General features: G+C 35.4%; 1 protein-coding gene across 1 annotated transcript; it reads left to right on the plus strand.

The window, feature by feature from the left end:
* The first annotated feature begins 12,993 nt into the window (after positions 1-12,993).
* Positions 12,994-13,674, plus strand: LOC133737809 (uncharacterized). The gene has a single exon (XM_062165300.1). It carries the CDS (start codon positions 12,994-12,996, stop codon positions 13,672-13,674), a length of 681 nt encoding a protein of 226 aa, XP_062021284.1.
* The last annotated feature ends 2,791 nt before the right edge of the window (positions 13,675-16,465 follow it).

Raw genomic sequence — 16,465 nt, forward strand, 5'->3', positions numbered from 1 at the left:
AGCTCTATATCTCTAAACGGTTTCTTCTTTCTGCTTCTTTTTTTGAGAACGGGAGAGGAGAAAAGTGAGTGAGTGTGTTTCGAATGGGTTAAGAAAAGGCTGGAACTGACAGGCCTGTTTTGGCTTATACTCACTGTATTTGTACTGTTAATCATTGTTTAATACATAAAATTGTTGTCAACAAACAAAAAAAAACTGTACAAACTATTTTTGGTCGGAATATTTTTATTTTTTTATCAAAATAAAGAATTGATGTTGTGATGTGCAGAATAGTTGTAGGGTTCGCAATTGTAATGCTTGTGTTGTGTGAGTCGAAATTGAAATCTGTATGTTGGAAAGTAACTTTTTTGGTCGAGTTTTTTTATTTTTGGTTGCCGTGTTGATTATGAGATTCGACATTTATGATTTGTTGAGAATTGTTATGGTGAAATACTTTTAACAATGTTCTACTATCGCGTAGCTGCTGTCACTGGTCGCCAGTTATTTCCAAGAGTGTGGGAGCGTGAGTGCTTCTGCCACTTAATTTTTTTTTTTTTTGATAATGGCATTACGTCTCTCATGTTGAATCCTCACTAGACGTAGTTTTCTCCTATGTCACATTAATTGGCACACCTAATTAGTTATTGATGAATTGCTTTTAACAATGTCATATTATCATGTAGCTGCTGTCACTGGTCACCAGTTATTTCCAAGAGTGCTAGGGGGGGGGGGCGACAGTGTTTTTGCCACTTGATATTGTTTTTTCTTTTTTTCTTTCTCAATAACGGCATGGTGTCTTTATTGGTTAAATTGCTCAATAGACGTAGTTTTCTATCATGTCACATTAAATGCTGGACTTACTTAGTTACTAATAAAGTTTTGTACTGAACCACGTAATGTCTTTACTTTTTGTTGCGATACTGAACATAAATGTAATATCAATCATATTTATTTTTGTCGCGTAGCTGCTGTCACAAGTTGCTAGTTATTTTCGAGAGTGTAGGGGCATGAGTGCTTCTGTCAGTTAATTTTTCTTTTTATTAATAACGACATTGTGTCTTTATGGTTGAATTGATCACTAGAAGCAACATCTCCTATGTATTAATCAATTATTGATCGAGTTATGTATTGGAATGCGTAATGTTTTTCTTTATGTCACGATACCAAACATAAATGCAATATTTATCATGTGTTGCCAAAGAAGTAACGAATGTAGTCTCTGGAAGATCCCAATTTGTCGTTTGTCACTCCTAATCTTAAATCCTGCTATGTTAGGAACACTGGGAAATCAAACATAGATATTGTCATGTTGATTATGAATGATGATCAGTATGACAGTATTTTGATCAAAAATGTTGAAAATGCTTCGCATATTATGGTCCAGTATCAGTTTGAAAATTTAAAAATATTCATTTCATTGATGGTCATCAGGAGAGTTTTTCAAAAAATGAACGGCTTATTCAGTTGTCCTAAAGCCTTGATTACTGAAACTGCAAAATACAAGGAGGAGACAGGGTGCCTAAACCCCTAATTACAATAAGCATTGAGAGAATGTCAAAAATAATATTATGAGTCTCTACTAAGTTTTATGTATTTTAAAATGCACCAACTAGTAAAATATGTTCTATTGGTTATTATTTGCTTTACAATAACAATGAATTACAAGAAAAATAAAGCTGACAAAAACTAATAATACAGTTAAACTAACCAAAAATAAAACCGGCGACACTTCGCTTCATTCTGTCACTAGAAGGTTGTGTCTATTTGACAACAATTCATCATCTTACTACATCAAATAAGACGCACACAACGTGCATACTAAGACAAAACCCATCTAGAGGGATGAAAAAATATATAAAAGAGGTCTATTTTCTCAAAACATCCTCTCCTCGAGTTATATATATATATATATATATATATATATATATATATATATATATATATATATATATATATATATATATATATTATCAAAATTGCACTCACCAATTTGCAAACCACATTCTCCCAATTCGATCCCACCCCTATTTATGCTTTTTGATCAATTGAAATAAAAATTTATATTATTAAAATAAACGAGCATTTTCACTGGGTTAGTAACTGACCAAGAAAATTATACTCAACCACCATTGGATTTAAATCCAATGGGGGAAAGTGTTATTTTTAAGTTGAGTTGTTTTGTTTTCAATCATTGGATTTACATCTAAGGGTGATTGAGCAAACCTTTTTAGGTCAATTACTGACCATGTGAACGCCACAGTCAAATACAAAAAGAGTGATTGAACATATTTTCTTTCCTCAATTACTAACCATTTAAACACCATTGTTAAATAAATATTTTATTTAAACTAGACTACGGGTCTTTTTTTCCTTTTGTTAGTTGGTGAATCACTAAGTTGTAACCAGTATGTTAGAAAAAAAAAAACAGTATGTTAAAAAAAAATTTATGGAGATCTAAGTGTAATTAACAAAGCATCTCATTGTGAGTTGTGGATGCAAATCGCTATTTGCTAATAAAATACAAAGTAACGACAGAGTGCCTGGTCACAGTTACCAAGCTTCTCCAAGGCACCTCCACACAAGTCAAACTAAGTAATTACTTTCACCATAATCATTTTTTAACACAAATGTGGCGGGTAAAAATATCCAAGAGAATTAAATATTTACCATTATTATTCAGAGAACAAAAAATTATCAAAAGTGGCACAAAATCCATCTCTCATTAATTTCTCAAGAGAAAAAAGAAGAAGAAGAGAGAAATAAAGAAAAAGAGGGTTTGACAACAGTTTTCTGCGTGCGGCCGACGCCAAGGCACGTAGCGAGTAGCGACAAAAGGCTCCGTCTCGACCCTTTTCGCCAAATCCCCGGGACCAAAAGTACCAACATGCCCCTCTAACGGCCCTCAATTCACGAGCCTACCATTGACGACGACACATCTTTTGTCCGGTAGCGGAAAAAGGGCGCGCGTGACGACATGTCTTTTGTCAGAGCCCGGCGGCCCAAAAAGATAAGGTGGAAGAAAAATAACCGAAATTTAATTTCCAACGTGGGCTTTGAGTTTTGTCGTATTATTTGGAAGCCCTCTCTCTCTCTCTGTGTCTCTCTATCGGTCCTCCATCGTGGGCAACGGACACGTGGCGACCTAAATAGGGTCACGTTTGATACGATGAACTCGGTCGCGGGGCCCAGCCCGAAGCTCCCCGTGATGGCCATTTAAGCCGTGCGAGCCCGCCACGTGTCTCCCGCGGTAGGCTTTTTATGGGGTGTGATTGATTAGATATTCCTAGGTGACATTTGATGCGGGACAGCTCTGGAGATCTCGGCCGTTGGATTCGGGTTCTGATCGGAGGGTTCTAGGCCGCGGGCGCAGGGGAAAACTTGTTGGACAAAAAGAGGGAAGTGAAGTGATGGGTACACTGTGGAGAGGAGAACATTGTTTTTTTTTTTTTTCTTTCTTAAACCACGAGTGGTCTTTCTGCCGTTGGTTTTTATTTTTTATTTTTTATTGTATTCTAATTTCTAAGATTCTTAGGATATCATAATTTTGTGTGTGGAAAATACTTGTGCTCTTTCTACCTAAAGATGCTTCTCCATTAATTACTTTCTATGAAAGTTAGTGCGGTGATGTCAGTGAAATCAATAATTTCGAACAATTTACGACACCAACTATAGAGACTTTAAAGATAAAGTTGACAAAAGCGATTGTACCTTTTTAAAAAAATTTATAATTTAGTTTGTATTACATTAACTTTTGGTATATTCTCACTTGCTTGCAGATGGTCGCAACATTTGCTAGATCTTGGCACAATGTTTGTAGTGCTTATATACTAAAATTAGGACCAAGACGAGCTCGACACCAAGACTCAACTACCATAGTGTAATCGAAGTAATAAAGAAAAATTCAAATTAATGATTCCTTTCGCAGTCTACCCTCATGCCTCATCCAAAAGAAAAGGATAAGAGGGAACCATATCTTATTTTTCATACAAGACATGTAACAAACTCCGACCACATCAATAACAACTTGATCATAAAACAAAACTTTTTCTTGTGTGACACCACCCTAAAGTTATAAATAGTAAGCCGCCAACTGGCCGGGTACAATGACGCCCTCCATTAACAAACACCGGGAAAGCCTCAAAGCTTGCAGACGGTGTGAGCATTCAGACTCAACTGATTCCCCCAAATCCCTCCCCGATAATATTAATGCTTTTGTTCTTGAGGACCAAGAAATTACACAACAGTCCAAAATCCTTACATAATAAAATTAAATTTACTAAAAAGCAAGAATAATATTTAGTGCTTATATGAATGCATTGCTTGTCGTATTTGAGAGGTGGCCAAGCATGTGCCACACAACCCACTCAAACAAATTGTACCAAACGCAATGCCGTGTGACCTACACTTTCCAACCTTTTATTCTTTCTTTTTGAAATTTTTTGGTTTTCTTATTTTTTTTTGTTCTTTAAACTTTGAATTTTTATCGAGGCCAAGGTAGTCCAATAATATACTGTATTTGATGAAGAAATTTTTTAGTGCGACTACCAGGCTAGGTGTCTTGGTGGGTTTAGATTAGTATTTGGTTTCTCATACTACACAATGGCACGATAGTCTGGATGAGGTTCTAAATTTAAATTCGCAAATGTAATATTAAAAAAAAAAAAAAATTATGAATTTGTATTTAAGGAGTCTAGGGTCGTATTAATTGAAAAGGGTAATCTGGGGGTGTTTTGGATTTTAGCGGGGAGTTGGATTTATGTGGGAACGAGCGGCCCACATCGGGGGTTTTGGCATTTTGTGCATTAGGTCAACAATTAGGAACAGGTTTTGGCGTCTAGCGGCCATAATGGTCAATCCCACTAAAGAAGGGATTGAATTATTTTTGTGTGTAGTAAATCCAAAACCATCACCAAGAGGAAAATGGGGAGATACCTTCCCAATCTAAACTCTCTTATGTCAACAGTCTTGTTCTTCGCTTGAAAAATTCTCATCTCATATGTCATTTATTATTTTTGTTTTCTCCAACAATACCAAGAAGTTGAGTCTTGATTAAGAAATGGAATCTCTTTTCAATCTAATCTTCATTTAATTATCTTACGTCAACAATTTTGTTCTTCATTTGAAAAATCATCATCTCATACGTCATTCGTTATCAAATCCGTCGCGCTTATCTACGATAGCAGCAAGCTCCAGAAAAATCATCATCCCATATGTCATTCGCTATTTTTGTTTTATCTGACAATAGTGAGAAACTGAGTTTTGAATTGAGAAATTGAGTCATATCTCTTAAAGTAAAACAAACAAAAAACAGAGTATTGAATCATTAAAAACAGAGAAATGAACTCGTGATCTAAATCTTAATGCGACGTCTCAAATGACTATTAACATGGGCAACAACATGGTCCCCTGTCTCTTATTATGATGATCGGTAGACCTCGCCAAAAGTTGAAATGAAAAAAGGAAGAAGTAAGATATGAAGAGTCATCAGTTTGAACTTTGAACTTTGGGTTTAGCTTGTTTTGACTTCTCGATAGGCAACCAGACAATTATTATGCCTCATAGTTGAAGAATTAGGATCCCCCGAAACAAAATTTGCCTCCACCTCGAATTTCGAAGGTACGTAACTCGGAACAGAAGAAGTAAAGAAAGAAATACCTATATTCCTGCCACCGTTAGACAAAGAAACTTGCAACACCTATACAAACCGGGAAGACATAGGAGAGTCGATTTCGAATCCCAAACAAAATTACGTATTAGGGCAGCACAACCATGATTCAATCGATTCTTGTGAATTAATATTCTTTAATAACAAAGGCACACATATATTTATTTGAGAGCATCTTCCTCTAGTCAACCCTAAAAAACTATATTATATTCAACAAAAACGGGACACCACTATTTGTCTATATCCTTGGTCGGCAAATGCATGTACTTAATGATATTTAGGTATGTTCCATAAAACTTAGGTCGATATTCGATAATGTAGGGCATGTGTTTTGGTCAATGATGATCTTGAAGAGAATAATCCCTACTTAAAAATTGTTTCTACTAATTCAAAGTCATTAATGTGTAGCAAAACAGATAAGTTAAAATATGTTGCTATTCACACTAGTAAAACAACAAAAGTTAGTGAGGTTTGTACAAGGCTTTATTCTCTTTAGGATTGGAATAAATTCACATTCACCATGTTTACCTAATTCTATGGATTGAGACAAAGAAGAATGCCCATGTACAATGAATGTGGGATCAATGTTAGTTATGATTAAAACCAAAGATAGAATGTACATTGTATAAGGTATTGTTAGGTGATTAGATTCTAAGTATATAGTTCAAGTGAATATAGCTTCATGTGTGTCTACATGCGTCTTCCCGACTTCCCTAAGCTTAAAAAAGCCATGGAGCACGCTTTGTAGTTTGTTAGTTAGGTAGTTTGTGTACATTTTAATTTATTTATTTTCTTTTTAGGAAAGAGGCTTGAAAACTAATCTGGTCGAGAAGCTGATCTCTCACACTTATATTACAGGCTTATATTATCATTTTCTTCTTCATGTACCAGGCTAACTTTGTGTACATTTTAATTAATTTATTTTCTTTTTAGGAAAGAGGCTTGAAAACTAATCTGGTCAGGAAGCTGATCTCTCACACTTATATTACAGGCTTATATTATCATATGAAGAAGAAAAATGTACCAGGCGAGGCATTTAACCAAGTGGATGGGTACAAAGATCTTGTAAACTTGGGTTTACAAGCCAATACTCTTCTTCTAATTAAAGGAAAATACATTTCCTACAAACAATGAAACGAACAATTTTATGAGCCACGTCCTTTCTCTCTATGTTTGAAGAATATATAATAGGCATAAAATGTATATATTAGCTTTGGAATTTATGTTTTCGATTCAATTTTTAGCATGTCGGGTTAGACAATATGAAGTAGCCACATAAGCAATAAGCTTAAAAAAGCCATGGATCACGCTTTGTTTGTTAGGTAGTTTGTGTAATTTTTAATTTATTTATTTTCTTTTTAGGAAAGAGGCTTGAAAACTAATATGGTCGGGAAGCTGATCTCTCACACTTATATTACAGGCTTATATTATCATATGAAGAAGAAAAATGTACCGGGCGAGGCATTTAACCACGTGGATGGGTGCAAAGATTTTGTAAACTTGGGCTTACAAGCCAATACTCTTCTTCTAATTAAAGGAAAATAGATTTCCTACAAATAGTGAAACGAACAATTTTATAAGCCACGTCCTTTCTCTCTATGTTTGAAGAAGATATAATAGGCATAAAATGTATATATTATCTTTTGAATTTCTTTTTTCGATTTAATTTTTAGCATGTCAGTTTAGACAACAAGAAGTAGCCACATGTCTAGGTATTTGATTTTAGTACTAAAGGGGGATCCCGCTAGGTCTAGGTATTTGATTGTACAATGAGTATGTCTATTTTCTATGTACCACTGTGGATACTACCACTATCTTCTTGTCTGTCTAGATGGCAGCGGAAGGGTATGTGATGACCTATTCTGACTTTGATGAATATATTTTTGCCCTCGGGCTCAATTCAAAAAAAAAAAAAAAAAAGTAGCCACATAAACAAATGAATAAACAACAGATATAAATACCCCTACATTTTATCCGGAGTTCTAATGGTATTCTGACTTTTGTCGAATTGTCTTTATTAATATTATTGGTTTGATCGACCAATCTGGTGGTCAGACCGCGTAACTCAAAATTGTCTAATCTTCTTGCTTCTCATAGTCACTCTTATGTTAAATCATGATTCATACTTTTTCCTGTAGTTTTTGTTTTTTTTGTATCAATAAGTTAGAATAATATCTCATTTGAATTTATTTTTTTGGGTTAAATGTCTCATTTGAAAAGTTGAGTAGAAGGTAGAACTAATGTGATCTCATTTATGTAATCATCCATGTTTTACTTATTTTACCCAATTAAAATTAATAAACGATCTTTTTTGGCAAGTGGTTATGGGATATAATATATCTGATGGTTGACATAGTGTCTGTATGTCCCAACTAAATTATTAGTTTACTGAAAGCATGTGTTGGTTAACCAAGTTCAGATAATTTAAAAAGTCACTAGCTTCACCTTACAATAAACCCAAAAGTCTGTCATAAAAAAAAAAAAGAAACCCAAAAGTCTAGAGAAATAAGAGAGAAAATACAATGGTTCAAGCCTTCAAGGAAAGTTTTTACTAACCTCTGTAGTGTAGTCCAGATAATCCAAAACTTTCATAAGTCGTAGCAGAAATACGAAAGCAGAAAAACAAAGATATAGAAGAGGATTGTATCTAGTCTTTTCTTATTAAAAAAAATAAATCAGAAACATGAAATCAGCCCATTTGGTCATTGAAGGTGAGGGTATGAAATATAAATTCTTACTGCTTTTTGTTCACAAAGGGTTCTCGTAAAACATATTAATGATTGAGAAATTGATGTAGATTATCCTTAATACATACAATGGTAAACCAGGTTCATGTAATAATGAGAGTTACCAGTCTAGACTGGTCTATATAATATAAATCGCATGTTGATTTATTACTATATTGAACTGATTTACATTGAATTCAAACTATAGAATTATATTTTATAAAAAAAATTCTTTAAAAGAGAGAAAATTGTTTGACTTTTTCTGTTCCGGATTTTGTTTTTGCAATTAGTAACATGGACAGCACTTACGAGCTCAGTAGCTACAAACACTCTTCCTTCCTCCAAGATAATATATCATTATGTTCAACCTTTCTTTGTTTAATAATCTTGCTATTAATTATATATATATGATGGATTAAGTCAGAGGAGCGGACATTATGAATCATAGACTACATCAAATTAGCAATGAATTTCCAAATCAATAGCAATAAAAAATGGGGATCAAAGTTGATGATGACAGATGGACGAGTTTATGGATGAGAAAATAAAATTAAGTAGGAGAAAACGACTATGGCAAACGATGATGTGGTTCCCTACATCGAGTACATGGGATGCGTGCACGTTTACAGTATGTCTGGACAGTAGAAATGAATCTCTCAATGGAATATAAATGGATCATCGATCATCATCATTCATGGAGCCAATTCTTTTGTGTAACCCACAAAGAAAGAAGAAGAAAAAGCTTGTATTGGACCGATCATTTTGAATAAAAAGTATGTAAATACTTATTTTTGATGTTTGAGAGATCCACCATTAAATGTGTGCTTGTATGTATTTTGTAGATAATTGTAAAAACGCACGAAGCAAGATGAATTATGGCTAGAGTAATTGTATTTGTTTGTCGATTAATTTCTACAGATCACATTTTATGATAATATATCATTTGTTTAATTATTTAAGAAAAATGTATTTCACACATGGCTAATATATATAACTAAGATATTGAAAGTTGAATTCATATCCTGCAACTTACATTAGTGTGAAGTTAGTTGAAGTTCATAAAATCCATACGTCATCTAAATCCATATGTCATCTAAACATTGTAATGATATCCTTTACCAAGTTGAGTAACAATGTAAAATACAGCATCAAATTATGTTGTAACAAAAGGGGAGTGTGATCTGTGAGGAAAGAAATGATGGGTGTGGAGAGGTTTTGCTTGGATTAACTGATTTAAGTGGATACGTAAAAGCCATCTTGACTAGTTTGTCTTTTCTTGTTTAGGCTTCTTGCCTCGATTGTACCAAAAAAAAAAAAAACTGATTTAAGTGGATAAATATATACAAGCTACTAGCTGAAGCTCCCATATATGGGTGACATAATTAAGTGGGCTTTTGATTTTTGTTTTCATTGAAATTGTGGGCTTTGAGTCTTGGACTTGGCTAAACCCTTAAACCCCCAAAGCATTGCAGCCATATATAAACCCTAAAAATTGTAAGCTAGATTGGTGTTATATATAACTGTTCTTTGCATGGGGAAGTACTTCTACAACGCAATTTTTTTTTTATTCAAATATGTAACCAACCATTAACGAGAAGAAATGTTACAATCAAGTAAGTTGGTTTGAATTGACTTCACAAGCCATTCCGGCCCATTTTCTAAACTTTCATACAAAATGGATTTCACAAGGCCATGAGTCCATGACTCCATGAGTAACCTTGTTTCACTCGGTTGGAACAAAACGTTATTGGTACTGCAAGTGTGCATATGTGTCTTGACATCTTCTACCAAACACCCTTCTTCACTCCAACAAAGGTAATCACAGTTGATTGACCTAGGCACCTAGCCACTTCAATTTCCAAAGGTAGAATACAAGTTTCAAGAGCAAAACAAAATAACAAATGCCCGCTTTCAGTGCCAATAACTCAATAATTAGGGGAGAGAAGCTAGCTTTAATAGGTTGAGCAATTGCTCCCATAAGCTGACTATTTTCGTTTCGGATCACAGCCCCCAGTCCTCTTCTATCACTTTTAACCATGGCAGCATCTCTGTTCAGTTTGTACCTTCCCTTGTATTGTAGGAGGGTTCCAATGGCAATTTCAGTTTGCTTTGGGGTGTTGGATCCTGCTATTTGCAGCAGTGAACTCCTCGATAAGATGTTGAACGTACATGAGGAATGACAGTACTATGAGGTTTGCAGATGGTCTTTTCCATGCCAAGAGTTGTTTCGTTCCAGAGATGCCAGCAAATTGCAAGATAGAGCTCAAGTTTGACCAGTAGGGCTACTGTGAATAACCGACGCAACCCAACTAACTAAAGAGCTATGCTACTCTACTTTATTTCCAGATTTGTTCCATGAAGACTGCTTCCAAGTTCCAACCTTTGCTCACTAAACTTACAATCCCAGATAGCATGAAGAACTGGTTCTCATCAAACTTGCTTACTATAAACTACATCAATGAATCTCCAAATCTATAGCAATAAAAAAATGGAGATCAAAGTTGATGATTACAGGGATGACAAATTAATGGATGAGGAAAAAAAAAAATTGTAGAAGAAAATGATTCCGGCAAACAATGATGTGATTCCCTATATTGAATACAAGGGGGCATGTGCACGTTTACAAAATATGTATGGAGAGTACAAATTCATCTCTGATGGAATATGGATGACTCATCATCATCATCATTCGCGTAGCCAATTTTTCTGGAAAAAAGAAAAAGCTTGTATTGGATCCATCGATTTGAATGGAAAGTATGAGAATACTTGATTTGATGAGAAATTCTGGTTTAAGAAATAATCGAATAGATGTTTTTGTTTGTATTTTGTAGACAATCATGAAAGTGAAAAGCGACAATATTAAGGTCATCGTATGTATTTTTTAAGTTCTATACGTCACATTATATAATAGTATTTAATTTATTTAACCATATACTGAATATGAATCTCATTTATCACTATCATATGAAAATAAGATATTTAAATGAATGTCTTTTGTATTTAAGTATATTAGAGCGGTAATTTAAATCCTACCTAACTATTGATGGATTCAGTGTTAATGGTGGTGTTATTAGGGATAGTAGTGGCTCTTAGCTGGTCTCATTCATTGCCGACTTTGGTGAGGGGGATGGTGCTCAACATGTAACCAGAATGTATTTTTTATAGTCTTGAACTGTTAAGGATAAAAGATACCATAAAGTTACAACTCACAATGATTGAATCATGAACAAATTTTTGATTGACGTTTTGATTGACGATTCAGTTGGAGTAGCTAAATTCCGTGATAGTTTGTTGTAAGTTTTTTCTAGTGCTTTTGCTCTCATTTTTGCCGAAAGAGTAAAAACGAAGACATGAACAAAGTAGCAATTAAGCAAATAATATAGTTGCTTGGTTGGTGATCCAGTTTTGGTTTTGTCTTTATCAGAGACAGGCTTTTGCCCTTTTGCACCATAATGCAGTGATGGTCTTTTACCGAGTCTAGTATCAATGCATATCTAATGCATCAAATGTGGTTATGCCAAAATAGGCTGGCTAGAGTGTGATGGTGTGGTGGGGTTTTGCCTTAGATGAAGTGTAAGGATAACATAATTAAGTGGGCTTTTTCCTTTCGTCTTTGATTGAAATAAAGTGGGCTTGTAGTCTTGGACGTTTATGAGGTCGAAGAATATTATTACATGTTAGCATCCTGGGTAAAATACTCCCTCGTTGTTTTATAGATTTAAGCTTTGATTTCCCATTCTCGTCGAGTTGTCTGCAACTCGCAGTTTCATGGCTTGCAATCTTGCATGGAGTGTCTGAAGTGGTTATACCTATTGTTCTTGTTTTTTTTTTTTTTTCTTCTTTGCTAGAATAATTTACTAAACAAAAAAAGAGAACAATTAGGTGTATATAAAGTCAAAACTCCTTCAAGAAAAGAACAAATTCAAAAGACAATAACATATACAGCCGTTGAATCAAAAATTAAGATGCATACCAGTTGCATGTTGAGCTCAAGTAGGGTACCGCGAACTTGTTTGGCCTCAGTGCTATTACAGTTTGTTACGAGTTTTAGGTTCAAAATTTCATTACAACTGGTTCCAAGATTCGTAGTTATTATTTGTTCTCGTTCTATTACCATTTGAGGAGGTGCAATTGTAGAGGTTCTTTCTAACGTACCCGTTTAGAAGAGTCATGTGTAGTTTTATTACAAGGATAGAAATAAACAAATGTCGTCGCTAAAAAATATTGTGATTGTAATTAGGCCTGCCAATGAGATTGTGATAATTTTGTCTCTTTAAATTTAACAGCAAGCAGGCTTATATGTGATGAACAAAAACAAAATCAACACTACAGGGCAAAGGTAAAATAGGGAATGGGCTGATCTCCCACCTGAACTTCTTTCACTCATAGCAGAACGTGCAGGCCCATTCGAGCTTCTGAGTTTCTTTCGTGTCTGCAACGCTTGGCACTCCGCTTCCTCCACCGCTTTAGCTCACATTGTTAATAAGCATGAAGTAAACCAAGGACCTTGGGTTCTACTATACGAGGATAAAGCTTCAGAGTGTCAGTTGCTAACTGCAAGTGGTAAGAAGTTTACCACGAGTCTTCCTAAACTGGTTGGAACCACTTGCCTCGCAACATACCATGTTCTTCTTCCACGTCTTCTCTGGCCAGAGAATAGACCTTCCTGAATTCCCAGTCCCGGAACTCACTGATCATGTTGCAGCAGTTTCATGTCCTCCCTCGACAACTTCCCAAGATTGCGTGGTTTGTGTCATTAGCCGCAGCAGGGATGCTGAATTGGAAGCCAAGGTACTTCACCTTGGAGAAGATCAGGCTTGGATTGAATCAAAGCATTCTCGTTCCCGAGTTCACACCGATACAATCAAATGTGCTGTTTATCACACTGGAATGGGAATGTTCTGCTTTTTCGATAGAGCTGCTTCCAGTACCATGATCACCATATCTACTGAAAAGCGACCTATCGAATGGAAATGTATTGAATTCGGACCCGCAAAAACTGAGGAAAATGTCGAGCCATCAAGATCAAAATATTTTACTCTTGTCATGCATAAGTTGAAGAATAATTTTAAGGACATGAAGAAGAAGCGGGGGTTGACAGAGGATGTTTCAATTTCTACTTGTGGGACAATTACACCGTCAAAAGAATGTTGGAACAATTTTATTTATAATGAGAGCATCAGCGACAACGATGACGAATCTAAGAACCGTTGTTTCAAAGGGGTATGGATCCAACCAACATTCTCACAAAACTCCTTCAAAGATGATGAAGAGTTCGTGACTTTAATCGAGAGCGTTATTTGAGTTTAGAAATTATCATTAAGATAGACTCCAAGTGCAGAGTTGGTAACTTGAGTCGAGCTAGTGCATTGATTATTTCTTCCTATTTGCTGTAGTAAACGTTGATCGACTCTCCTACTTAATTCGTTTTATATTTATAGGGCTTCTTTTCTTCCTGAATTTTTTGCTGCAATTGCCACTCTTTGGAACGGCTGGTTTTATTATACATCACTTAATTGTTCACGAATGTCAAAGCAGAAGTGCAAATTCTTGACTCGTTAATTATAAATCTCAAACTCTTTAACAATAATTCGAGTGGTTCAAGTTGATCAGATAGATATTGGTCAACTTTATATACTCAAATATATACCGTCATTGTGCAATCATGTTAGAAATTAGTGTATCAATCTCTAGCCTCATCTTGGGGACTCATGAGGTCTATTAATGAGATATTCAAGATTCTCATTTTCTTATTGGGATCGAAATTTATGGTCAAAGCCATTTACCTGATTAGCACGCTGACGTTCCCTTAACCAATGTTGGCACTTTGTTAGATTCAAAGTTTCTATAGTCTACATGACCATCTTTCCAGTCTCACGGTGAATCAGAGATTTAGTGGTTCTATTATTGTCTTTTTGAACTTAAGAAGTTATATTTAAGCCCGATGGTCTAACAAAGTGTCGCTGAATTTATTTCCGTGAGGCAACATAGTGGGAAAACTGTGCTATTTGTAATGATGCTTATTCGTGATAGAGTTATCTTTCCGGTATGTCACCACTATGTCAAAGCAAATAGAGTAGCCATTGGTGCACTCTTTGCTAATTGGTGCTTGTTGAAATACATAGATTTTGTGGAGACTCTTTGTATTATTTCATAATGTTCTCTCGATGCTTATTGTAATTTGGGGTTCAAGCTTCACGTCCCCCCTCCCTTGTATTCTGCAGTTTCATTAATCAAGACTTGAGAGTAGCCGCATCAACCCCATTTCAAAAAAAAAAAAAAACCTTAGGAAGTTATATTTAAGCTCAATGGTCTAACGTTTGTTATGAGTAGACCTGTTAGTGATTTATGATTGTATTGTTCATACTAGTTGTAATAATTTCTTCCATAATAAACTTATTAATTGATCCAAAAAAAATTTGGGATAGAAAATAAATGCTTCTCGAAACTTTTCAGCCAAATCCCAAAATATGAGTACTAATTGTACTGCCCCATAATTCTTGGGAAAATGTCTATTTTCCCTAATTCTAGGGACATTAACTCCCTTTACTCCAGTTAATTATTAGTTTTCACCACCACCCTTAAAATATCTCATTTTATTTCCTAATACCCAATTGAGCTCTTCTTTTGTGTCTAATTTTTAGACTATTTTGCCCTAGCTCAAGTGATTGAACACAAAACCCCTCTCTAAGAGGTTGGAGGTTTATAGGAGTTAAATTTGAGTTTTAAAAATATTTTTGTTGGACAAGATGGCTGGGCCCACTCTTTCAATGGGAAGATGCCACCTCACCAAAGTGTGTCCTTATTGACAACACAAAATTAAAATTAAGCCTGGATTCCTTTAGCCAATCCACTATGGTCCTCCAATTTCTCCAAAATCCTCTTTAGCTAAGTGTAAAAAACATTGCATAAAATTAAGCTTCTTCAAACTACCATGCATATTAGTCTCAAACTCCTAAGTGACTCACTCCCATTGAGGCCCAAAGACCACGCCCCACGCCCAAAGGAAACAAGTCATCCTAGCAAGGCTGAGACATGCTTGCTACCATACCCAACCAAAGAACACCGCCAGGACCACCATGTGACTCTGGAAGCGTCGCCGATCTGCACCGTCGTCACAGAGATTGGGTGTACCAGACATGCACACCCCAAGCCATAACCCGCGGAATCTAATCGGAATTAGATTGATATAGAAAACCCTAAGTTGGGCCTGGTGACCTCCATTCCAGCCATCACGGGCAAGCAATGCCGCGTTGCCGTATCTCCATTGTTCAAGCCGCCTTTGACGCCCCTAAACACATGATCTTAAAGTGCCTTCATCAAACCCAGGAAAAACTGGCGTTGACGAAAGCATCAAGCCATAATTACTGTCGCAATCTACCCGTGTTTTAATCAATGACAAAAATCACCGATTGCTTCTCTCACCAGACTATTGGATAATAGCCTCATAAGATATGGTCGGCGAGAATAATCATCGTTAGAAACTCAAACGGCTAAAGTTAGTTGAGAGCAACACTCTCGTTATACACAAAACCTTACATAGAATATGCTAAACATGCTTCTATGTGTACAACTATTGAACCAAAAAATCTCTAAAATTATAGAATATGCTAAATATGCTTCTATGTGTACAACTATTTAACCAAAAATCACTAAAATCATTAGAAAGAACAGACATGAAATGCAACAATACAAAACCGGCAATATGAGTGTCATTTATCATATTTAAACATAATTAGTGGCATGATTCCGATAAATGAGACAAATAATGATGTCTCTTCTGGACAGGAAGCATCCAATGAGTGGTCGATCATACATATACTTTTATGCTAATTTGATAGGTGGCTCTTAAGAGATGACGGCTTCTCATTAGATTTAGAGCATATTATATGCATTAAGTTTATAATTAACGCATTTCCTACTAGTCAAAGGGCAATGATTGTCACATATGTTTATGGAAACCACGAGATGACTTTGTAACAATCCAACATTCCAACAAGTAAAACAGTAGATGTCACACTCTACGCTTCTGGATTCAAGAAGAGTTTCAATGAGTTTGATTTTTGTATCTTCACAATTCATAACTGTATGTTGT

This window comes from Rosa rugosa, chromosome 3, assembly GCF_958449725.1.
Source record: "Rosa rugosa chromosome 3, drRosRugo1.1, whole genome shotgun sequence".
Taxonomy (NCBI): domain Eukaryota; kingdom Viridiplantae; phylum Streptophyta; class Magnoliopsida; order Rosales; family Rosaceae; genus Rosa; species Rosa rugosa.